The 24,930-nt window shown below is 42.1% G+C and overlaps 2 protein-coding genes across 5 annotated transcripts in view; one reads left to right on the top strand and one right to left on the bottom strand.

The window, feature by feature from the left end:
- CERT1 (ceramide transporter 1) overlaps window positions 1–17,712 on the bottom strand; it is a 121,615-nt gene extending 103,903 nt beyond the window's left edge. For all 3 annotated transcript variants that reach the window (XM_054986229.1, XM_054986228.1, XM_054986230.1), the window contains exons 1-2: window positions 17,316–17,712; window positions 7,572–7,706 (exon numbers count right to left, since the gene is read on the bottom strand). In XM_054986229.1, coding sequence (XP_054842204.1) covers window positions 7,572–7,706; window positions 17,316–17,411 — 231 coding nt within the window. In that variant the 5' untranslated portion in view covers window positions 17,412–17,712. The remainder of the gene's footprint in view (window positions 1–7,571; window positions 7,707–17,315) is intronic.
- Window positions 17,181–24,930, top strand: part of POLK (DNA polymerase kappa) — a 48,696-nt gene continuing 40,946 nt past the window's right edge. The window contains exon 1 of one of the 2 annotated variants that reach the window (XM_054986227.1): window positions 17,181–17,241. The gene's annotated coding sequence lies outside the window, so the exon portion shown is untranslated. Of the gene's footprint in view, window positions 17,242–17,927; window positions 17,981–24,930 lie in introns of those variants that run through there. The other variant, XM_054986226.1, reaches the window with a different exon arrangement.

Genomic DNA, 24,930 nt, shown 5'->3' with positions numbered 1-24,930 from the left:
CTTCCAGGTGCGGCTCGTCGCTGTGGGGGATGCCGCCGGCGAGTGACATGGGGGATGCCGCCGGCGAGTGGCCAGACCCCCTGTCCCCAAGAGGGGAGGCAGCAGCACACCTTCAGGACCCCACCCCACAGGGCACAAGTGAACTGGGGAGGGTGGCTCCATTTGTATTGTTTGGGAGTTTCCTGGGGGCACCGAATTTGGGAATGTATAACTCCGAGATCTATACTGCAATCCTGACCAAGCTTGGGTGGTGGCTGGAGAAGAGCCTGCTGCACATTCCCTGTGAATATGGGCTCTCTAAGTGCTAAGGGGGCCACCCTGGCGCCAACTAACACCGAACATGTTTGGGAACGGGACATATTCGGGTCCTGTTGGCTGTTCGTCATCGGGAACGAACACCAAACAGCCTGTTCGGGGTTTTTTCCCCGTCCGTGCCCATGTCTAGTCAAGACCAGTTTACAACAGTAGGTTACTAAAGATCACTACAAGCAACTTCAGTGATTTGTTGTCCCAATATAATGCAGTTCATCTACATATGCAGATACACGAAGGGGCACTGCCAGTTTTCTCTTCTGGTTATAGCTCCTCATACTTTATGAAGCACAGCCCTGGCATGTCCTTTCTCTCACTCATGAACACAGTACTGGCTGAAGATTGCTGACACTAAAAAGAATTGGCTGAAAACCCCTGATGCATATGAGACAGTGATCAATCACAGTTACTTTTGTAAAAAAGTTTGTTCCCTATTCGTTTAAGTATTAAATAGGGGTGTGCAATTCAGTATTCCCACATAATGCCAAATAATTGCTGATTCAGTACTATCCAGGCATACTGAATCAAATGAGAGAAACTGAATAAAATCAAGGTACTAAATAATCCAAATTTATTCAGGTTTATCTAGCAAACACAGCTACAGCCTTTTAAAAGGTGGCCAGCTGATCTTGCCAGCTCTTTTCTCCCCACCAACTTTCCAAGGCTTTCCTGTCCTGGGCTTTTTCTCACAGGGGAGGGGGAAGTGAGGCAGGAGGGAGGGGCAGTGACGGAATTAGTGAGGTTCTCCCCACAGACTTTTTGATATCTGTTCTGCCAGGATTCTGTGGTTTGGGAATGGTTCTGTTTCATTTTCACTGGACCTGGGTTCTACCTACTTGGGTTCTTTGAGTGACACTGGTTCTGTTGGGCTTGTTTCAGCTGAGTCTATTTTGATAATATTGGTTCTGCTGAGATTCTTTTGGTTCATTGGTCCCCTTGCTTCATTTGGATTCTGTTGGGCTTTGTTGGTGCAGCTTGCACTGGGAAGTAACTTTTGGCCATGGGTTTCCCTTTTGCTTAAGGTTTCTTTGCCTGGAAAGCCTTGAAAATGTTTCTCCCAAAGGAAATAACGGAGAGTGGCAGGGGGCACCTTGTTCAGGGCCCCATAAAATTAGATCTGTAGGTCCAAACTATGTGAAATTTGGGGGGCTTTAGTGAACAGGCAGGACTAGGTTCCCTACAAATTTGGTAGTTTGCTTGAAAAATGCCCCCCACACCCTGGATAGTTTTCGCTATAGGGTATAATGGCTAGGTAAAATCAGGATTCTCTAATTTTGCCAAACCAGATTAGAGAATCTGACTCAGATTTCAGAAATACTACATTTTTATGATATTTCTGAATACCATATCCAAATTCAGCCATTTTTCTTTTGCTGTACTCCCCTAGTATTAAATGCCTCCCCTTCTCAGTTTATATGGTTTAATGTGCAATTCCTCTCAGAGGAGTTATCAGGAAAGCTACCAACTATATACATGGTCCTGAGAGCACCAACTCACTCTTTAAAAAAATCTAGTTTATATAAAGCATCAAAACCTTGAGAACCTACCAGTAAACAGATCTTATAATATTATTGATTATATTTTGTAAAATAATTAGAGGGTATCACTTGTGGGTCAGTTACACCACCATATGTGCTGTTAACATCTCTCTTTTTTGCTTTCACTACTTTTGTTTTTCACATTCCTTGACAAATTTTACTCAATGACTCAAGATAGTTCTGTAAAATACTATCATGGTAAGACAAAATAGCTACAAAGTTTGACTTAAAACTGAGAACTGTTCTATAAATGGACTGAGAGGGGTAACTATCAACCCAGCCAGCGCCTGTGTGCTACATGCAGGATTTTACTCCAAATTCCCCACACTATGTGGGAAGGAATAATAATTGGCTGCTACTGGTCTCACTGTTCAACTCCCATACGCCACATCCCACATTTTGCCTGCCCAAATCTTATCTGTACCAATGCAAGCTACCTTTCCTCAACCCCATCTGAGGGCCCTCCTGCAACTTGCAACTCTTCACCATGAAGTTTTCCTCTTATGTGCCATTACTTGAACACCCAAATCCTCTTACATGCCAGAACAGCTGCTCTTCCACTGACCAAGGCCACCAACATGCATTCCATACCCTTCCCCTCTTGCCTGCAAATGCTGACAAATTGCAAATCCCATAATCTTTCATATGACTACTAATACTGCAAACTGAAATTGGGAAAAGTGACTATAACTAAGCCCTACAGTAACTGTTACTGGTGGGTCAACTTCTTTGTACTACTAATGGCATGGTTTCCTAGTCTTTAAGGTAATTCTGCAATGTATATGATGGGCCACTTTTGGGCTCAAATCTTTTTTTGTCCTTCTGATTGAAAAAGCAGTTTTACTTTTTAGGTAAAAGTAAATAATACATATAATTTCAAAGTTTAAAAGCTTAGAAAGTACAGCTCTGTAATACAGTAATGCCTGTCTTAAATAAGGATTATCAAGCAAGTGGACAATTTAGCAGAGAGATGTGGCTCTACAACTTAATTCTACTGTCTAAAATCCTGGTTATGTGCTGGCTGACAGAAAACTGGTTACCACTTGGGCAGACCATGCTAGTTGCTGCCCTTGTGCTTTCCCTTCCTTAAATAATTATACATGGAGTGTGACTGAAAGCTTCCTGATATTGGAAGCCTTGAATCCAACTCTCAATTTGTTTTGAATCATGAACTACTCCTCCCCCCGCAAATGGGATTCAAAATCACTGTTTAATCTGGGTTGAGAATCCTGATTTGTAAAGAACATACATTTTGACCAAGCATCCACATTTAGATGTCACTTACAGCAAACTGGTGTTTGATTTAACAGCTTCTGAAACTAGAAAGATTTCAGTTGCACTCCATAAGGAAGGACATAAGTAGAGCGACAAGCCAGGTTCGTGAACTAGCCTCTTGTCTGTGTTATCTAAATGTAGTCCTATTCTAATTAGCTGCCTTTTTTTCCTGATGCATCTCTGAGCTACAGGCCAGCCAACATCTAAATATTTATACTTGTGATGGATGTTAATTTGCAAACAATATGCCAGAGCTTAAACTTGCTTTGAATCATAACTAGCATCATGGAAACCTTGCCCACTTCAGATGTGTGGGGACCTAAAGTTAATGTTGATTAAAACTTTAAACAAGTACAAGGGGAAACATTTCATGCCACAAGCCTAATTCCTACCGCCTAAAACTGTGGCTCAAATTAATTCTGGAAAACTGACACCAGAAAATATTCTGGAAATCTCTCTTGTTGAAGCACTTGTCTGAGTTGAAACACTTGTACAATAGTTCATATATGCAAATGAGGATTAATGACAGGGTTGGGGTTCAGGCTCGCCCCGGTGGTGGCAGGTCCTTCTGCTGTGGTGTTGCCAGGCCACCGCCCCCCCCCTGGGGCATGATCCTGCCCCCAGACTGCCTGTTCGCTCTGCTGATCCCCATCCTCTGCCTGGCAGGCATTCCTGTAAGGCCTCAGATGCAGTGGGAGAAGTGCCGGGGTGTGAACCCCTAGAGCTCCTCTCTTGCCTGGGAGGATGACCCTTTTTACAGCAGGGACAGCACCTCTGCTATCCTCCCTGGCCAGGAGCTTCTGCCTGCCTTATATCCCTCCCTCCTAAGTGATAGCCCTCCCCGTCTCAGGCTTCCGCTCCCAGGGCCAGGCCCAGGACTTGGCAATGGGTGGCCAGACAGCCCTCCCCCAGGGCCAATCTCAGGGCTGACCCCGTTTCTCCACCCCTTTGCCCACTTAATAATAATAATAATAACAACAACAACAACAACAACAACAACATTTGATTTATATACTGCCCTTCAGGATGACTTAACACTCACTCAAGAGTGGTTTCCAAAGTATGCCATTATTATCCCCACAACAAAACACCCTGTGAGGTGGGTGGGGCTAAGAGAGCTAGAAGCTGTGACTGACCCAAGGTCACCCAGCTGGCTTCAAGGGAGGAGTGAGGAATCAAACCCGGTTCTCCAGATTAGAGTTCTATGCTCTTAACCACTGCACCTAACTTTCTCCCATGCCTTCCCTGGGGCTCACTCTGCAGCCGACTGGAAAAGCCCAACGCCCTTCCAGTGTTGCTGGCTGCCGTGGTGTGGCTTCTCTTGGCGGCAGCAAGGCTTCTGCCGACTTCTGGGTTGTCTGCCTGGCTCTTCTCACTGCTCAGCTGTGTGGCATGGCTCTGCCTTCTGGCCTCCTGAGCCCAGCTGGGTGTCTTCCTCCGAGGCATGCCCACCGGCTGCCTGGCCAGCGCTGTGGGCTCGCTGGCGTCCGCTCCTCCCAGCTGCAGCTCCCTGCGCCGTCCTTGTACAGCTGCAGGTTAACGTTTTCTTATAAAGTGATTAAATTTAGCAATGCATATTAAACAAATCCACTCCAGCAGAAGACTATTCATCTTGAAGTGTTCACCCCCTCATGCAATAGCGGATTTAGATACAATTCATTACTGTTGCATGGCACAACTATGGTACTTTTCACACTCGTACTTTACAGCATTTCTGCACCTGTCTCATGTCCCATGTTTGCAGAGGTTTCACACTTGCAAGCTAGTCATGGGACACAGTGCCACGCTTAGTCTACAGTATACCCGATTTTTTCCCCTGCAGACATACCACTAAGTTATTTTGAACCCGCTGCCAACTCATGGCTGAGCTGATTAATGCCAGTGTGAACACTTTTGTCCTCTTTTTGCTTCTCTCCCTCCCTTCTCCTTTTCCTCGGGAGCTGATTAGTCTGTGCAGATCTGACCATACCCACTCTCCTCAACTCCCTGACCACCTTGTCCACTCCTTTTTTAAACATTTCAGCATTTGGTGGCAGTGCAGCAAAGTGTCCCCAGCCTGCCTGCCTGGCTGGCTGGAAGCAGGGAACCGGGTGCCCACCTGGCCTGGCCCGAGCAGGGAAAGCAGAGTGCAGAGTGGGAGGGTGGCAGGCCGGACCGGGGTTGTGGGGTGCAAGTGTGCGTGCCCTCTGCGCCCTGGCATCTCCATTTGAGTGACGTCCCTGAAGAACTCGGGCTTGGCTTAGCAGGCAGCCCTGGTGGGGGGGGGGAGCTTCGGTTGTGCAGCATGCGAGGTGCATGATTTGGAGCTGTGCTGACTTTAATCTTCACTCAGATGCCTCTTGCCCTTGCCAAGTGCCAGTGAGTTTGTGAACTGGGGATTATCCGCGGCCCGGAATGAAGGAGGGCAGAAGGCTGGGAATGAGCAAGGGGCACGGGGGACTCTTCCCTCCAGCAAGGCCTCCACTCAGCCTCTCCTCTCTTCTGGCTCCCATCCTTGTGCCCCCCTCTGCCCCTGCATCCTGCTGCCACAGCTTCTTCTTAAACTTCCTCATCACATTTGAGCTGTTTGCTTCTCTACACTGCCCTCTCCGTTTCCTTAAGCTGATTAGTCTGTGTGGATCTATCTAATAAAACCCACCCACCTCAGCACCCCGTCTGCTTTTTCTGTAATCACCATCAGTAGATATGGACTCTGGCTCCGCAAATAACTACTTCTGTTCATCTGAACATTTGGACACATTTCCCTTTTGATTTTTAATGCTTAATATAAATGGTAACAATGGCCTTAAAAATGGCATTCGAACAAACATGGGGAGTCTTTCTCCAAAAAGATCACCATGCCCCATTCATTCAGGGTTCACGTGATCACGTGAGACCAATGGTGGCTGGAAAATTTGCTGGGTGGGGACAATCAGCTCTCAACACTCCTCGGTGCTATTTTCAAATGTGAAAAGTTAGGGTGCGAAAATGGCCACACAGAGATGCAGTATTGATATGCATAGGGAGGGGTGGGTTTCAAGTGGTTATGTCACAACGCATGCACAAACTTTTTTTTAAAAAGGTGACGTAAATTCCAAAGCCCACAACGTAACTGAGGCTTCAAAGCGAGTGTGAAACAAAATGCAGGACACCAATTAGAAACGTCTTGGACAGTGTTGCGATTGTGGCGACTCCTCGGAAATGGCACATTAACCCATGATTGTGAAATGCACCTATATGTACTGGTCAAATACACAACACAAGGCACTGTACGTAATGGTTTCAAAACAGCAGAAATTAACATGATTTCAATTTGAGGTCCTTACAGTTTTATTTTATGAAAGACCATTTCTTTCATATCTGTAAAATAAAGTGCAGCTACACTAATTTCTTCATTCCTAATTTGTTTGCTACATGCTTTGTCACCTAACATTTTGGACATCAATTTAATTAATGGTACTATAGTAAATAAGTTAATCCTAAATAGAGGAACGGCATTATTAATAGACCCTAGAGGGCGTATGGGATCCACCTATTTTCATGAAAATAGATACTATGAGACAAAGTATGCAGCACCACTTCATTAACATCAAAAGAGCTTTGGAAATTGGCAATACCTTTCTATAGGCAGGTCAGAGAATATTAATAGAACAGAGTTAAACCAGTTTAATAGTCATTCCCTTTCCCCAGGTAATCATGGGAGGCATAGCTTTGTGAGGCAACAAATCTAACAAAATTCTCAGTGCCCTCCTCAAACTGCAGTTCTTTGAAAAAACTCACAGCTGTAAAATTGCTTAAAATTGTGGCTGCAATGTTTAGTCATTTAAAATCCTTCAGCCAATAAAAATGTGCACTCAATAAGTCAGGCAACAGTTTTTCAAAATAGTATTATTTTTACTCGTAAGTGACTTTTAAAGGAGGCACTCTTTCTCCTTTCTCACTCACTAAAAATGCCTTTAATGATTTGGTGTTTGTCTATTATGACAGATCCATGCATCATGTACAAAACAAGACTTTTTTTCTCCATGACCACTGCTTTAAATATATAGCAAAAATTAAGTTACATGTGCTAATGCAGCAGAAGGTGCAACAATCCACAACTCTCTGTCAAGTACTGGGTATATTTCTAATTTTTCTTATAGAAAACCAAGACTCTGATACTTTTAAATTCCATAAATACACCAAACAGTATAATTTTATATGCTAACCAAGTTATAAATGATGCATTTTAAGGTGTTAAAATCAGTAAAACAATAGGTTTAACAGAAAAGTGTATACTACATATTTTTTATTTTCCCCTCAAACTTCCATTTCCTTCAAAAAAAATCTTAAGCAAGTATTTTCTTACCATACTACTCTGCCACAAAGTTGTACAAAAAGTTATTCTACTTTGACCATTTACCAACATTTATCATTTAGAAATATACTTTCGAAATCAATTGTTTAACCAGAAACAAATCAACTTACTGTAATGACAGCCTTACTCAGACAGATTGAGCCCCTGCAGCCATATTCTGTTTCATCTTCAGACTTGTAGTAGCTCAGAGTGTTGTTTTTCAAGACCACCCATCGATCCTGCCACCCATGGATGTAGTTGGTCCACTAGACAGAAAAACCAAATAAAAGAGCTGTAAAATAGTAAGTATTATTCTACAGTACCAACCTTCCATTAAATCTGTGTACAACCTTTTTAGCTCTTTTCGTATCAATGATAAAAGCAGCGACCTGCAAGGACTTGTGGGGGAGCATCTCACGTTCCTCTCCCCAACCATGTTCTCTTTCCCTCCCCCACCCCCATAGCCTCTCCCCCTCTTCCTGCTTTTTTCTCTCCTTCATACCCTTTGTCTGCCCCCATCTTCAACAGTCACACATGGTGGGGAATCTGCAAGCTCTTGCAGGAGGCATTTCATTTTTCCCTGTATCCTTTTCCCTACACTACTACTACTTTCCATCCTCCTGGTAGCCTCAATACTTTCACTTTCCCCTAGGCCCTTCTCTCCTTCAAACCCATTAAACAACTTACCCTCTATCTGCCCCCATCTTCATCTATATTAATTTAGTTCACACACAATAGGGACTCAAAACAGCTTCCATAATTCTCCTTGCCTCCCTATTACCCTCCAAACAACCCTAAGAGGTAAGTTAGGCTGAGAGTGTGTAACTGGATCAAAGTCACCCAGTGAGCTTCCACAACAGAGAACCTGGACCTCTCAGATCCTTGTCTGAAACTCAAACCACTATACTATACTACACTGGCGGGGGGGGGCGCTACAGTAACAAGCAGCCAGGCCTGGGTGAGTCATGTAAGTCATGTGGTCTCAAGTTGCCCAGTGGTTGCCTCTGTGCCTGGCCCCAATAATTCTTCTTTTAAAGGCCAAAATAACCCTGGACAGGGCCCTGCCCCTTCCACCTGTCCTTTACTGACAAAAACCAAACTTGGAATACTCCCTGAACTGTTATAGTTGCCTAGCAACAGCCACGGAAGGCATTTGGTTAAAGCTATAAGAGCTCTTTTTATTATTTTGGATTTTTTAAAACCCCAAATGTATTTATTTTAGAATTAGATTTTCCTGCAAACATGAGGCATTTTTCAGGTACATAGGAAGATCTGTCTTGTCTGTTCATGGCTCCAGTCTCCAGATTTATATATATCCAAAGTCTGGGCACTTAGCTATTAGTATATATGATATCCAAAATCCATTATAGACTTTATAACTATTATAAAACGAATCTAGAAGTAGCAGGCACACTTGCTGTATTTGAAAGTTACTTTCAAGACATCAGTGAAATCATATTTAATTTATCTCCACCTTTCTTCTCAATGGAGACCCAAAATGGCTTACATCATTCTCCTCTATTCCATTTTATCCTCACAACAACCTTGTGAGGTAGATTAGGCTGAGACAGTGTGAATGGCCCAAGATCACCCAGCAAGTTTAAATGGCAGAATGGAGGTTTGAACATGGTCCTCCCAGATCCTTTTCTATCACTCTAACCACTACATCGCATTTGCTCAGAAGTTAGTCCCACTGGGCTAAATAGAGCTTACTCTCCCAGTAAGTACGGCTAGTGCTTAATATATTAGTGCATAGCCCCTCCCCCCATGTATTTCAATTGCCTTTTAAAATGAAGCAAGGCTTACATGGGATAATACAAATAATATTTATTTAGTATATTTTTATCCTCTCCTTCCTCCAAGGAACTGAAGGCAATGTCCATTGTTTTCTCCTCTATTTTAGCTACATAACAACCATATGAGATACTTTACACTGAGAGAATGACTGACAAGGTAACATAGTAAGCTAGACAACAGTGTGGAGATTTCTACTTGAATCTCCCAGATCCTATTCTAATACTCTAATCACTACAACTCACTGGCTCATGGGGGCTTGGAAACAAAGCACCATGTAAAGATCTCTACGAAAGCACTGTTTTAACTCCATCTTCATACCATTGACTTTAATCCATTCACTTTTTGCGCCTTCATTATATGTCCTTTTCAATATATTCCCCACTAAGCAGACCTTGGTTTCACAAACAGAACTGTACATATAATTAAAATATGCATGGTTTGTTCCATTTCACCTTGGTAAGAATGCAATTAAATAAGAGGCACAAGGGTGCACCATGAATTAAAGAGGAAATTCAACATCTGAGATGGAAGAGACTTGGCTCCTAAAAGAGAGACTGAATAGGGAAGAGACAGGCATCAGGGACCATAGACAACGATAGCCAAAGTTTGTAACAGTGCTTAAAATTTGCCAAAGCTATTCTGCTACATAATAACAAGCAAAGCTAAATCATACTTAAAACTCAACTAAATTAGCAAAAGCAATACTGGAAAAAAAAGATACATAATCCACACAGGACAGGAAAGCTCCCACTCTCCTTTCTTCAAACTATGCAAAACTTAATTGTTCATAAGGGCTATTTTACACAGGTTATAGGCCTATGCTGTAAGGAAATGGTTCAGGGAGATGAGCTGGTAAAGGGATAGGGACTGTTGACTATACTAAGGTATACAGTCTTTTGCTCCTGCTGGATGGTTTCTCTTTTTTTTTATAATTTTTTTTAATTTTTAATTTCTAACATAAACAACTACAAAAAACTACAGAAATATAAAGGAAAAAAGGGGACTGGGGAAAAGGGAAGAGCAACATATAAACAGAAAACACACACTACATCTACATGTCTTGTATTCCCTTCATACTGCAATTTTTCTTTAAAGTTAACTTTCTAATATGCTATCAGATTGGTAGATCTTATAAAATACAGACTACATTCAGGATCAGGTCTTCTTCCCCCCCCCCCCCCCGCGTCTCGGTCTTGGTTCTCTCTGCGCAGCTACAATAGCTGCGCTCGTTCCCTCCTTCTCCCCACTCTCCCCTTCAGGCTTTGAACTTTCTTCTTGCTGGAACTCCTGATGGTTAAACAAAAAGTCCCTCAGCTGTACTTCCGATGTTAACTTGTAGGTTTGATCCTTGTATCTGAACCAGATGCCTTCCGGAAACAACCATTTGTATTTTACTTCACATTTCCTCAGGAAAGCCGCAAGTCTTTTATATTTAAATCTTCTTTTACGAGCCAAAAATGGAACATCCTTCAATATCTTAACCTTATTACCCAGATAGTCCAAGTCCACATTATACAAATTATATAAGATGGTGTCCCGAGTCTTCTTAGATGAAAAGTCAATAATAATCTCGCGAGGCAGCTGATGCTTCATTGCATATTTTGAAGATGTCCGACGGACTTCCAGAATATCGCTTTTTAACTCTTCTTTAGTTGCCTTAGCAAATGACGCCAAAAGTTCCGACACCAAATCTTTTAAATTTTCACTTTGCTCCTCTTTTACATTCTGAAGACGCAGTACCGTTTGGGCACGGTCCACTTGTAATCCTATTATTTGATTCTCCAAGAGCTTCACTTCTTTACTTGTTGCTTTCATGAGTACTACGTTTTCGCGTGCAGACTGCTCTGCTCCAGACGCTGTTTCTTTAATGGTTTTCACTTCGCTTTCCACTGAATCAACCTTTTGCCCCATTTCATTTAACTTCGCTATAAAGGACTGCATAGCTTCAAAGACCGCTTGTCTGACCATCTCTTTCAGGGTTTCTCCCTTCCCCTGTAACATCGCCATCACTGATTTACTCATCGCAGGGCTCTGCTTCTTCGTCGCCATCTTAAGGGGGGGGGCGCTTGCTAAGTTCCGAAACTCCGTGGAGGGGAAGAAGTCCGTGCCTTCTTAGCTTCAACTCGCACCAATCCTTCGCATACGCTTAGAAATCAGAAGGGATTCGCTTACTTACAGGTTTTCACCTTAAATCTGCTTACTGCCGTTCTCCATGGCCCGGCGGCACGCGATGTGCTGCGCAAGTCTGCCGGCCTCCATTGGAGCAAACGGGCAATTTACCCCCTGCATTGCTTTCAGGGGGTTCTTCCCGCCGTGCTCCGGACCCTGGCCCCCTCACTGGGAGTCCTGGGGGTTAACCCTCGCAGGTCAACCGCCTGATCAGGCTGCTCGGACGTTTCCTCCCGGACCTACGGAGAGGAGTGTCCGACATGGCCGGGAAAACGAAACCGAATCCTGCTGGATGGTTTCTCCATGTCATTTAATAGGATGTGTGAATTTGCTTGTTTTATTTCAGCATTGTTTCAGCTCTGTATCAGATTTCTGTTTATTTCAAATGCATATTGTATTGTTTATTGAACACATTATTTATTGAACATCAATGTATTAATTAGGGAACAAACTTATTTGAATTGTAACAATTAACTAGGATTCTAACCAAATTAAACTCAAACATGGAGATGTTACAAGAAATCTGAAACATAAAATGTGTGAACTGAGATGTGTGAACTAGAACATTGAAAACTTTTTAGTCTCAGAATGTTTTTATTAGACAGCTGGATGTTGTAGCTAACCTTAGCGACCTATGAAATGTAAAACTGTATGAGGTCACTTAAATGCCATAATACAAATTAAATAATTCACTATTAAGTTTAGATATAGGCAGCATTACTGGAAAACCCACAGTGACTGTTACTAGGTCTAATTAGAACTAATGCAGAGGGGTAGACCACACAATCACCTGGACTGCCGAATTCCAGAGGCATCTGCCTCATCTGTTAAGTCTCTGGGGAAACTCACAAACAATGACTATACTTCTGAAGGAGGAGCACAGAGGATGTTTAAATACTTGGCCTGATAGCCCCTGCATTCCAGGGCATTACACAGATAACTCCTTAGCTGATTGCCTAAATGAGAGGAAGTAGAAGTAATGGCCATTAAAAAGAAGAAAATAGAACCAATGTCAGCTCTTGATTACTGAAAGTGATTTTGCTAGGATATGATAGAAAGATCTTGGGCCAGCTCTGGATATAAAGTATAAGAAAGCATGTTAAACAACATGCTTAAGTTATTGAAATAATAAAGTTAAACATGCTTAAGTTATTGAAATAATAAATTTAAGTTATTAAAACTACGCAAACAGGAAAATGGGAAAGAACAGACATTAGAAACAATACCCAAAAGGGGTGATAAGTTGGGGAATGGAGAAAGGCTACCCAAAAGATTGCTTCAAAAATGAGAAGCTTCCTAGTTTACTTTAATTTTCATTACAGGCAAGCTGTTGATTTGTCTGTGTAACAGAAGGTTAGTCATTTCTACGGAATTAGTTTTAAGTCCTACCTTGCTGTACAAAGCTAATTATTGGTAATATTGATAAAGTTACCTGATAAGAGTCTAACACATGATTCATTACGTGACCAATTTTAACATGACAATTTAGAACCACTTTCCAGAAATATGTTTGCATTACAGAAGGGAAATCTAGACCCATCTATTCATCCCTCCATAGAATCACTTTCTGTGACTTCACAGGTTATTTCATTTCTTTTAACTCAAAAAAACATCCACTGAATATAGCTGGCTGCATTCAGTTTGATGTAGTGGTTAAGAGCGCAGGACTCTAATCTGGAGAGCTGGGTTTGATTCCTCACTCCTCCACTTGAAGCCAGCTGAGTGACCTTGGGTCAGTCACAGCTTCTAGCTCTCTCAGCCCCACCCACCTCACAGGGTGTTTTGTTGTGGGGATAATAATGACATACTTTGTAAACTGCTCTAAGCGGGTGTTAAGTCATCCCGAAGGGTGGTATATAAATCTAATGTTGTTATTATCATTCATTTTGAGCAGTCTGAAATAACTTAGAAAATATTAATCTACTAGAAAATTCAACATAATCCCAAGACACTTTCCTGGAAGCAAGCTTACTTAGTAGATTTGAGGATTCTCAGTAAACCTGCTTAGGATCGCTCTCTTAATTCGTCAGTAGAGCTGGAAAGATATCAAATTGCTAGCAGCCTACTCAGGAAAGAAAACCTGACAAAACTGTTAAGGCCAGCAGGGATAGATCAGCAAGTGAGCCCTTTGCATGATATATGCTGGAGAGACCAAATTAAGTGTTCCCATCCCATAGACATAGATTTCAAGAGTAATCAAAATCTAAACTGTATACCAATATTAGTATGATACTTTATGGGATACTTTATACTCCACTGTAGAGAAACTGGGACGGGGGAAGAGGGTAGGAGTAGCCAACTAAATTGCATCATTCCCCCATACTCCCGATAGCTTTTAAACACATGCAAGTTTAACAAGGTAATAGAACAAATCTATCTCACATTCACTCATTGTTAGAAGGGTCTAATCAATAAAGTTTTAGAGGCTACTAATAGAAAAATTTGAAATAATGAAATGCAAGAGACTGAAACTGCTTTCCAGTAGTTTTTTTGCTGCTATATCACTCCCTTCAGAAGAACTTTAATGTGTGTAACTGCACCTCAACGGGACCATCACCATAAATAAGAATGGCTAAGCAGAAGCATTTCTATGTGTTTGTGCAATTAATTATTAAATGGTGTGGTAAGCACCACATAGTAATGACTAGAAATCATCATTGCTAAATTATACACATACAGTTAAGTTAGCCATTATCACAAGGAGATATTGGGAGCCATTACTGGTAATTTAGTTCATCAACTCTACACATCCCATTACTTAAGCAGCAAATGGAACAATTCATAAATGTAATGGAAAACAATCTCAACAGATAAAACTACAAGATACGTTTTTGGAATACAGAATACGATTCTGTTATTCTTAATGCAGTCAAATGAGAAGAGGTACAAAGAGCAGCAATTAAGAAGTATCAACAATGAATCTATATGAAGAAATTTACATTATGATTTTCACCTTAAAAATGGATTTTAGCACATGGACATATCCAAGACTATAAACTGTATGTGGAAGAAGTAAAGAGAATAACACTTTCACAATTAAGTGAAGCTAGTCAGCTAGAAATAAGACAATTCTTTTTAAAAATGAACTCTAGACTTTACAGAACTGATAGCAAACATTTCATTAAATTTAAATCTAGCCTTAAATAAGTCAGATGTTCAGAACAATATTCTCCTTCCAAAATGCTTATTACAAGAAGTTGTGACTGAACAATAAAGAACTGATTATTACAAGGAGTTGCTAATTATTGAATACCAATTAAGTTCATGCTACCATCAAGAGTCCTAGATCAACCACAGGTCACACCTTCAGATCACACATCTCCATTTTATTCATTACTAAAAGACTTAATGGTGGAAGATCTCTACAATAGTTATTGACATTTCAAATGTTTTGAAACAGCTTTTTTGATCACCAGCATTCTATTATTTCTTAAATTTTCTTTTAATCCTATCAAGAATCTTAAACATGTTTAAACAAGAATAAAAGTATACATTAAATGGTAGACACAAACCTGCAAGTAATGAACTATTAACATATTCAGTATTCACTGTATAAAGACTTGAATCACGTAGCTATGAAACTTCTAAACAAGAAGCTACACAATACCACAGTTCAGCACATTTACAGGCAACAGGTTTAGCTATATTTTGGAATCCAGAATTCCTGCCAGTTTACTTAAGAGGAGAAGACATTCTGTGTCAAGCTGGGTCATACAGCAACCCCCAGCCACTCAAATATATGCAATTCTTAATAAGCCACAGACACTTTACATGCAGTTTAGGGTTTAACATTTGATAGCCATATAGTGGCAAGGAGCTGAAATAACGTCTCCCAGTGTGAAGTTTACAACACTGCACTACAGTAAAACGTGGCATTTACAACAGTATGCTACAAATTGAATCATTTTATAGGACTTTGAGTACCTAACATTAACAGAAAGTGGTTGAATTGTTAAGCAACTGCAGTATTACTTGCCTGCCAGCATTACAGTTCAATCAGAAGATAATTTCAGGCCCTTGACCTTCAGAGTGCCTCTTCCTGTACCACCAGGAAACAGAGAACTGGTTAAGGCCTGCAGGTAGAGGCAAACTGCACCAGACTCAACCCACTGACCCCCTTATTACTGAAATATGCTAATGTATTAGAGTTCTGTGCTGCAGTAATGCCACGTAAAAGCCATTTAGCAGCTGACATTAATCTAGAAAGTAGTAGTATAAAGGGCTACATGTACTTTCCATCCAAGATTGGAACTGAATAATAATAATAATTCATTTATATGCCATTCTTTTGGACTGATTCTTCTGGACTGATTCTGCACAGAATAGAAAACAATATCAGTGATCTTATTCCCATGATGTAGCTGCAGCTGACAGCAGTGGCTTACCCAAGACCACCTGGTGGGTTCATGGAAGTAGTGAGATTTGAATCAGTGAAGAGCTGGCAGCCCAACTACTTACCCACTACATCACACCAGCTCTCATATGCAACCTCCTCATAATCAAAGGTCGCATTTGCAACATTCTGTCTATCTTCTAACTCTGAAAATAATGACTGGCAATTTGCAGACTGAATGCAAATTCCACGCATCATTGAACATCAACTACACAATAATTTGTTTCTCTGCAAAAGCATGTTTCATAAATTAAGAAAACCATGACTTTTGCTTGCTTCAACACACAAAAGATTCAGAACCATAAGAAGTATGGTGAAATGCAAATGACTTAGTATGTACACATACTGGTACTAGAAATACTTTACAATGCTACAACAGTCACCAAATTTTGAAACTGCCTTTAGTTAGTTCTGCCTGAAGTTGACACTTTGCTTTGAAGGGGCAGGTTTTTATTAAAGCAATCTTGTGCAAAACTATTCATTTTTAAAGGAACAAATGGCAAGAGGAACAAAGCATACAAATACTAACACCTTAAAGAAAAGGCTTCTTAATCAGGTATGCATGCTCTTTTATTCATGGCCCTATATGTAGTTGTCCTACAGCAGGTCTATTTGCATCGTTTTGATGTTTAGAGCAAAGGTCAAGCCATTCCTCTCTGATGTTACAATTATGCATTATACGTGAACATCACATGATTCTATTTCTGTAAAGGGGGGGTTGGGAGAGAATAAGGGGGAAAATAACTTGGACGCTTTTGCTTCGAAGGCCCAGGCCAAAGTTAGCCTTTCCCCTTCCTGAAGATTCAACGGGTGGAAGGGACCGTTCTTTATCCGGGGTTGTATCATTACTCAGCCAAGCTGTGCTTACAAGTACAGTCTGGGATAGGATTACTAGCGTCTTGCGAAGAACCTGATGAATGGATTGATCTCTTCCCCCGCTCCTCATGTCCTCAAAAAGAGGGGAGAAAATAGAAATGTTCCAACGAGGAGAAAGGATATTTTACCAAGTTCCTTAAGACCACCGAAAGAGATGGTGGGTGGTCTCCTTAGAAAGTGATGTTCCCAGGCAGGCTGGCTTCTTCCACTCGGGAAGGCGAAAGCTTCGTTTTAAAGGGAAGTGAAATATCTCCAAACGGTCTCCCAGCGGCGCCTTCCCGGAATGGGCCGGGGAAGGCTTACAGAGGGCGCCGCTTCTGCTTCTTGCCACTTCTCTGAGACTGAGGAGGGCTGTGGGAATCTCCTGCTACTTGGGGGGTGGGGGTCAGGCTCCACAGCCGCCCCCCCCCCCAGGGCTGGCCGGCTCTCGGTTCTCGAGAGAGTCCCTTTGCTCCCACCATCGCTGTCTCTTTGCGGAGAGAAGCCACAGGCGCACCTCCCAACGCCACCTCCTTCCCCAACGGCGGTGAGGAAAAGGGCACCAGCCTACTCCGCAGTCGCCTCAGGTAAGGGGGGAAGGGGCAGAGGAACGCCGCCACCATCCTCCCTTCCCGCAGGACAGACCCCTGAGGCGGCTTACCTTGCTGAGGACTCCGCAGAGCTCAACAGGCGGCCCAGACTCGGTCTCGGGGTCCTCTTCGGAGCCGGAGGAATTCCAGCTTTGGTTGTCCGACATGGGGAAGACGCGTCGCTCAGCCACGGCCGCCGCACAGGGAAAGCGCCGAGGCGACAGGCGCGGGGCTCTACCTGACTGGCACCGCTCCTTGGGGCTTCCCAGCCTTTCTGCCTGTCCCCTTCTGGCCACCGCCGGCACCGCAGCTCTTTCCTCTTTCAGCACCCACTGGCAGCCCCCACCATCTGCACGACGACCACACACACTCTCCGCTTGCCCTCTTCCCTTTCCCCTCTCTCCCTCTGTTTTTAATCCCCCGCCCTCAAAACAACGCTGCTACTCCTGCCGCCATCTTACTCGAGGAGCTCACTCTCTGCCCACTATTTACCCACTCCCTCCCAAGTCAAGAGCCGACGGCTTCCGCGGACGGCTGGGAAATGTAGTCCGCGGAGGTGTTATTGGTGACGCGCTGCTTTCTGGGAAAGCGGATCTCTCCAGCGCCTTTGGGCATTGTAGTTTGGGGTGGTCTTCAGATACGTCAACGTTCCTTCGTTCAAAGTTCGGCTAGCCGCCATCTTGGTGCGGCTTAATTGTTGCGCTAACAGGCGGCGGGTGAGGCAGCTGAGACTGAGGTGTGTGTACAGCTTGTGGCTGCTTTGTCGCTTGTTAGGAAGGCGTTTTCTTTGAGGATGGTCTCTGGGTTTTCTTTCGTCCCTCTTTTCTTTCACCCCTACTGGGGAATAAAGAGACGGAAATTTTGTCCAAGCTGGAAGGGTCTTGTCTAACAGATGAAATTCAAGACCTAACTGTTTTTCTCATACACTGGAATCTGGGCTTTAGTCATACTTAGAAAATGGGGGAAGGACAGCGATGGCACTTATCGCCAACGCTAAGAAATTAATGCTGTAGTCCTATCCATAGTAGATGTAGGTTGTTCATTAGAATAATCCAGAACGTTATGCCTTTTATGAAGACTAACTAAAATTCCACCATGCCTTGGAAAACATTTTTCTCTTCCCAGGCTTCTTCCTTTAAAGAAACAATATAGCATGGCGAAACGTTCTTAACCTGAACTTGCATACTGTATTGAAAAGGAAGATTCCAGTCCGGTGGCTCCTTAAAGACCAACAGGATTCCCAGGTTATAAGCTTTGGAGAGTTAAAGCTCCTTTCGTCAGATATATCTGACTCTCGAAAGCTTATACCCCGGAAATCTTGTTGGTCTTTAAGGTACTACTGGACTGGAAACTTGCTCTCTCTACTGTACGCTACTGTTATCAGGGCTGCTCACCTGACACTGTTTTAGGGTTGGGTACAGTTGATGGACAGTGATCCTCAAATTTGTCTTCATTTGTTGGTACGCAGATATTCTTCCCAAAGATCAGGGCAGAGACATTATGGCTGCCATCCTAAGGACACTTTCTTTGGAGTAAGCCCCATTGAGTAACATGAAGCTTACTTATGAGTAAAACTGCTTAAGATTGTTCCCTAAATCATGAGTCATTTAATTGGCCAGTAATAAAAACTGAATTCTGAACTTTAATGTATGGGTGATCATGGCTGGTAAGGTGATTTGTATATACAAATGTTGTATATACAAGTGTTGTATATACAACACTTGTATATACAAGTGGCGCAAATGCTCACTGACTTGTATGAAAAACAAGTCAGTTCAGGGGCTACAATGGTCCCTTTGTTCCTTCTGTACCCATTTTCCTGCCCCCTTACAGCATCCTACTTCTTTGCTCCCTTTTTCCTTCCTCAGCACTCTGCTGGTTTGAATCCCACTACTGCCATGAGCTCAGTAGATGGCCTTGGATAAGCCTCTCCTCTCAGCTCCAGCTTCACAGCTCTATTGTGGGGATAGTAATAATACTGACTTTGTTCACTGCTCTATGTGGGGCACTAATCTGTCTAGAAGCGGTATATAAACACAGTTATTATTATTAAAATAACTATCCTAAAAATGCCTTATTTAATATTTAAAAACAATCAGTTAATAACCAATTAAACTGATTAAATTAATCACAATACGAATACCATGGGCAAAAAAATACACAGATGCTTCTGCAAAATTAGAATATGAAAATTTTCAAATAAAATTACCTTTGAAATAGTCACATTATACATGCCTTTCAGAAGACTCATAGGGAAGGGGCCTGACTCATCATCAGGAATGCCATTTTAAATAAGCTGAAAAGGTCCAATTCTTCACTTAAGCAAATCAAAAAGCTGTGAGCATGAAACAGCAGAGGTTTTGGGAGCAGAACTAAGAGAGTATATGAGTCTTCTATGACTTGGCGACTGCATCAAAAATCTTTAATGGCTTCATTTGAGAAATGTTGGCAAGTTAGTGAGTTCAGTGTTCCTTTGCTGAGAGTAGAGAACATTAGAACATTTCTTGGGTTGAAATTCCTGATGGTATTGTACATTGCATTCTTAGTAAAAGCAATATATATATTATTATTTATGTTTTTCTGTTGTAACTAAGCATGTGTGACTGGAAGAAATGCACATTCTTCCCCTCTTTATTTCTGCTTCTTCCTCTTCTCTGACAAAAGTGGGCTCTATTCCATAAATGCTTATGTTAGAATAAAAGTAGTTAGTCTTTACAGTGCTACAAGGGTCCTCCTGTTTATTATCATCCCTGTGTTACCTCCCTTCTGTCAAATTTTAGAATAAATTCCTTTGGTTAGGGTCTGTGTTCTTGTATTCGTTGAAGTGTCAGGCACATTGATGGTGCTATTTGAACAATTAAAATAACAAAGCGGGGTGGTCGCACAGCTTCTAGATAGGTTGAAAAATTTATTTATTTAGATATATATATCCTGTTTTTCTCCCCAATCGAGACCCAAAACAGCTTACAATATCCTTCTCCCCTTCTCTATTTTATCATCACAACATCAATCCTGTAAGGTAAGTTAGGCTGAAAGAAGGTTATCCAGTGAGCTTCCATGGCATAGTGGGGATTCTCTCAGATTCTAGTCCAACACTCTAATTGCTATATCATGCTGCAAGATTATGAAGGATGAAGTCTTTAATAGCTGATATTTCTATAATTTGTGGAGCTGAGTATTTTATGTTCAACATATCTGTAAATAAATATTAAGATTAATACTGCTGGCTTGGTAGTTAGTCTTATAAATAAATCTGTCTTAATTATAGAGGAGGGATATTACAAAGATAGGTGTCTCTATGACAAAGTATGAAGATGAAACTTGGCATGATTATACTTTGTCTATAGCTTGTAAAGGTGAAACTTGGCACAATTATACTTTATACTGTAAAAGAAAAACTGTATCCTAGCATTAAGAAATCAAAACAAAACCGAAGATGTGATAATTTCCCCTAATTTCAGGGGTTTTTTTCCAGCAAAGGTAAGTTATTCCATTCAGTGAATCTGGGGCAAGACTTGTTCCCTAAGGGTTGTGTTTGGAGCCCACACCTCTAGATGCCTGCCTTCCAGCATTGCCTCTGATTGTCATCCATTGCCCTCAGAATTATGAGCTCCTGCAGGCTCCTTCTCTCCTAGCCTGTGGATGGTAGCCAGATGCTGACTTCATCAGCCCCTTCAGCTGTTTTTAAACGCAGCCTAGCAGGCTGAGTATGCCCACTGGCTGTCCCTGACTTCTCACTACAGGAAGCAAGGAGCCGGCCAGTCACCTGGTGAAGCTGTGCCTTGCTTCTCCCCCACAGCTGTGCTGAACTGGTAAAAATCAGCTGTTGCAGATGCAGCTGTCTTTTTAAAGAGACATGCTCTTGGGGTGGTCTCAGAGTAGTCCACTGGCTACTCTTCTGAAATGTGAAGAGGTTGCTTATTAATGATATGTTACAATGGGATGTTTTGAGAGCCAGGGAATAAGAACTTGCAATAAATTTTTTCGTTGTCTTAAAATCAGTTGTACTTAGTATTATACAAACTACAAAAGTAGTAGTATTGAACCTAAAGCAGAATGTAAAACAAAATAACTGTAAGTCTCTAGCTCTTTTCATTGCAAAGATACTCCTTTATCCTTAACTTGCAGCAGCAGCAAGTTAACTTCACAAGCCTGTCCCTGTGTGGAAAGCATCTCTGTTTTAACCAAAGAAACCGTTAATGCTGGCAACTGTATATAACATTCCTAAATTGTCAGTGAAGATTATGACTTGGATTCACCAAAGAATTTCCACACAAAGTTGTGGATTACAATTTTCTCACCCACTCATATCTACAGCCCAAATTTACCACCACAGGCCCACATTTCAGTAGCAATTTGGACTGCAGTGTGAGGTAAGAAAGTTGTACTCTGTTGGTGGAAATCCTTCTGTCTGTGGAAGTTCTCAGGTGGATCCTAGATTGTATATAAACTAGAAGAAAATTCTGATAAACTGAGGTGTCTACACAGCCGATGTCTTGTGTTAAATTAATAGAAACAAACTGTCTAACAGGAGATAACTCTCCTCTGCTTGGCTTTTGTTGCCTTTACTGAAATTGCTCTTTCTGATTTTGGTGGCTGGCCACACCTTAAAGGGGATGCAGACAAACTGGCAACAGTTCAGGGGAAAACAACAATAGATTAAGATACTGGAATTCTAGACATAAGGAAATGAGAAATTGGCTATGTCTAGTAAAAAGATTATTAGGGACAAAGTAGTTGATTAAAGGTTGCCACAAGGAAGTATGGAACAGCTGTTTTCCTTATTGTTGCATCTGGGATTCTGACAGCACAATACTAAGAATCCTTTCCTGGGAGTAAGCCCCACTGAGTTGACAAGTTTTAGAAGCATTGTTCAATATGGGTGTGCACTTAAAAATTGGTATTGTTTGGATCCAGGTATCTGGAATACCATATATATTTGGTATATGGTATTCCAGATATTAGGGTCCAAAAATACTGACTTAGTATTTGGATCCAGGTTTTATTTGGAAATCTGTTATTCTCTATGGGAATAATAATCCACCAAAATTGCAAGAAACCTACTCCTTCCTGTCCACTACATACCCCCCCCCCAAGTTTCAAATGCTCCAATTCTATGGGCCCCTGAACAAGGTCCCCCCAGCCACTTCTACTGTAGCCTGTGTGTGTTGGGGGGGTCACATGCTTTCTCCAGCATAAAGAAAGCTTACCCAAACTCAAAATAGAAACCACTGAGAGCCAAGCTACAAGTGACGCCTGACACAGGTTGGACACTTGTCAGCTTCCCTCAAGTTTTGATGGGAAATGTAGGCATCCTGGTCTTGCAGCTGTAATGGAGAGCCAAGCTGTAAAACTAGAACGCCTTTGAATCAGAGCCGCCTCAAATAACTGACAGAGTCCATCAGAACTGGAGAATCCCAGCAGAACTCACCTTGTATAATTCCTTGCCCTGAAAGTGCAACTTGCCCCCCCCCACTTTTCTTTGCTTTTCCAGCCAAGGAGAGAGGGAGGAGGAAGGGGAAGGGAGATGACTTCCAAAGTCAAATGGTGGTGTTGTTACATTTATAACCCACTCTCCCTGCAAGCAGGCTCAGAACGGGTAACATCAATACATCCCATGGGATGGGAGATAGTATATACATTATGTGAGTCAGCAAACAATTGGGAGGAGGGAGCTGTATTCCCCCCTCAACAGGAGACTGGCAAAATGGAGCTCGCTCATGCCCCAACCTCAACCATATGCCTGGCAGAACATCTCTGTCTTACAGGCCAGCAGAAGGATAGTAAATCTTGCTGGGCCCTGATTTCCAAGACAGAGAGTTCCACCGGGTGGGTGCCAGGACCGAGAAGACCCTGGCCCTGGTTGAGGCCAGGTGAGCATCCCTGAGGCCAGGGATCACCAATTTAACTGCTCTGAGCTGGTATAATATTTATATTATATATTATTTATCTTTATAATATATTTATATAATACATATATAATACAATTTCCTAAGGGCACAAACCAAACCATTGTATTTAAGGGAGAGCTGCTGCACTGTGTCCAATTATGATGATTCCCTCATTAGAATATATTCAGAATTAACCAGGAACCCAATACCGGTACATCTGAGAATCCTGAATTTGATTGGGATTCCTGACTATACCTGAAAAATACTGATAAGGTATTTGGGGGTATATATTGGACTTGGATATACCAAATCACACACCCCTATTATTCAAAGATAATTTAAGTGCAATGTTTTCTGCTATAATATGTAACTAGGCACTTTAATTCTCCTCTAATTTGCTTTGTTTTTGTTACTGACAAGTTTTGGATCAGAGCTATGGCTATGATGATCAGCAGTGGTTCTCAGACTTTAACAACCTGAGGGTCCACATTTTTATTTCAAAATTTGTAGCATATACTACAAGTGAAATTGTCCCTTTTCAAAGCTTATGCAGCAAGCTGTGTATGCCCCATAAAGGCTTCCATCCACTCACATCCTCAAAACAATGCAGTTAAATCTTACCAGCTACATTTTAAAGGAAAATATATGAAAAAATAGTAACTGTGCATGACCTAAAAGGTCAGTTCTAAGAGGGAAGCCAATTGGTTGGATAGGATTACAACTAAAAAGGCTCTGACCCAAGTTCTGATCAATTTCATTCTTTTATTAGAAGGAATTTTGAACAGGAGATAGAAAGAAACATAAATTGCTTAATAACTTCTCGACAGAGTGTGGGAGAGATGTGGAAATTTTTCAGATCTGTCTACAGAAAAAGACCAGTATCATATACAATATCAACATATCTAATTATCAGCATGGCCAAATTTGTCGATACTTACACCCAGAGATTGGAGCTATGAACAGACAAGACAGATCTTTCTACAAACCTGAAAAACACCAGAAAAATCAGAAATTTTTAAAAATTCAGGAGTTAAAGCCCCCTGAAGTAATAGAATTAGTGCCTCTGTTTTTAAGAAATGAATGCGCTATGCAACCATAACAGTATTGTTAGCCTTTAAAGCTTTGTTTCTGTCAGTATAAAGTGGGGGAAGGGTCAAGGCCCTTTCTAGGCCTATTTTGGCCCTTGAAGGAGGACTTACCAGGGCCAGGGCCAGCAACAACCACTGGCAACTTGCTACCACGCAGCTTGCATGATTTGCCTAGGTGTGGCTGCTTGTTACTAACAGCAGCCACCTCATAACAGCCAATGTAGTGTTGTGGTTAGAGTTTCACATTAGGATGTGGGAGACCTCTCCCCTTCTGCCATGGAAGCTTACTCAGTGACTATGGGCCAGTCACACACTCTCAGCCTAACCTTCCTCAACAGAGTTGTTGTGCGGATAAAACAGAGCAGAGGAGAAGGGTGTGAGCTTCTTTGGGTCACCATTGGGGAGAAAGATGGGATATAAATAAAGTAAATAAATAGTAAACAGAGCTGAAGATGAGGGACAGGATACCTGGTGAGTGGGAAGGAGAGAAGGAAGCAGGGAAAGAAGGGGGGCTATGGAGGCTGCCAGAAAGAGGGAATCGGGGATACAGGAGAAACTGAGGTGCCTCCTGCAAGTCTTTGTGAGTTCCTTGCTATGCAACTGAGTATAGCAGCAGGCAATACACAACTGGGCCTGAACTGGTGGCTAGCACTTCACACCTTTGCCATACTTTTCTCAGGGGCAGGAACGAGAGGAGGCTGAAGATG

The sequence above is a fragment of the Eublepharis macularius genome, chromosome 8 (assembly GCF_028583425.1).
Source record: "Eublepharis macularius isolate TG4126 chromosome 8, MPM_Emac_v1.0, whole genome shotgun sequence".
Taxonomy (NCBI): domain Eukaryota; kingdom Metazoa; phylum Chordata; class Lepidosauria; order Squamata; family Eublepharidae; genus Eublepharis; species Eublepharis macularius.
The sequence above is the reverse complement of the archived record's forward strand: the minus strand, read 5'-3'. Positions and strand labels throughout refer to the sequence as shown.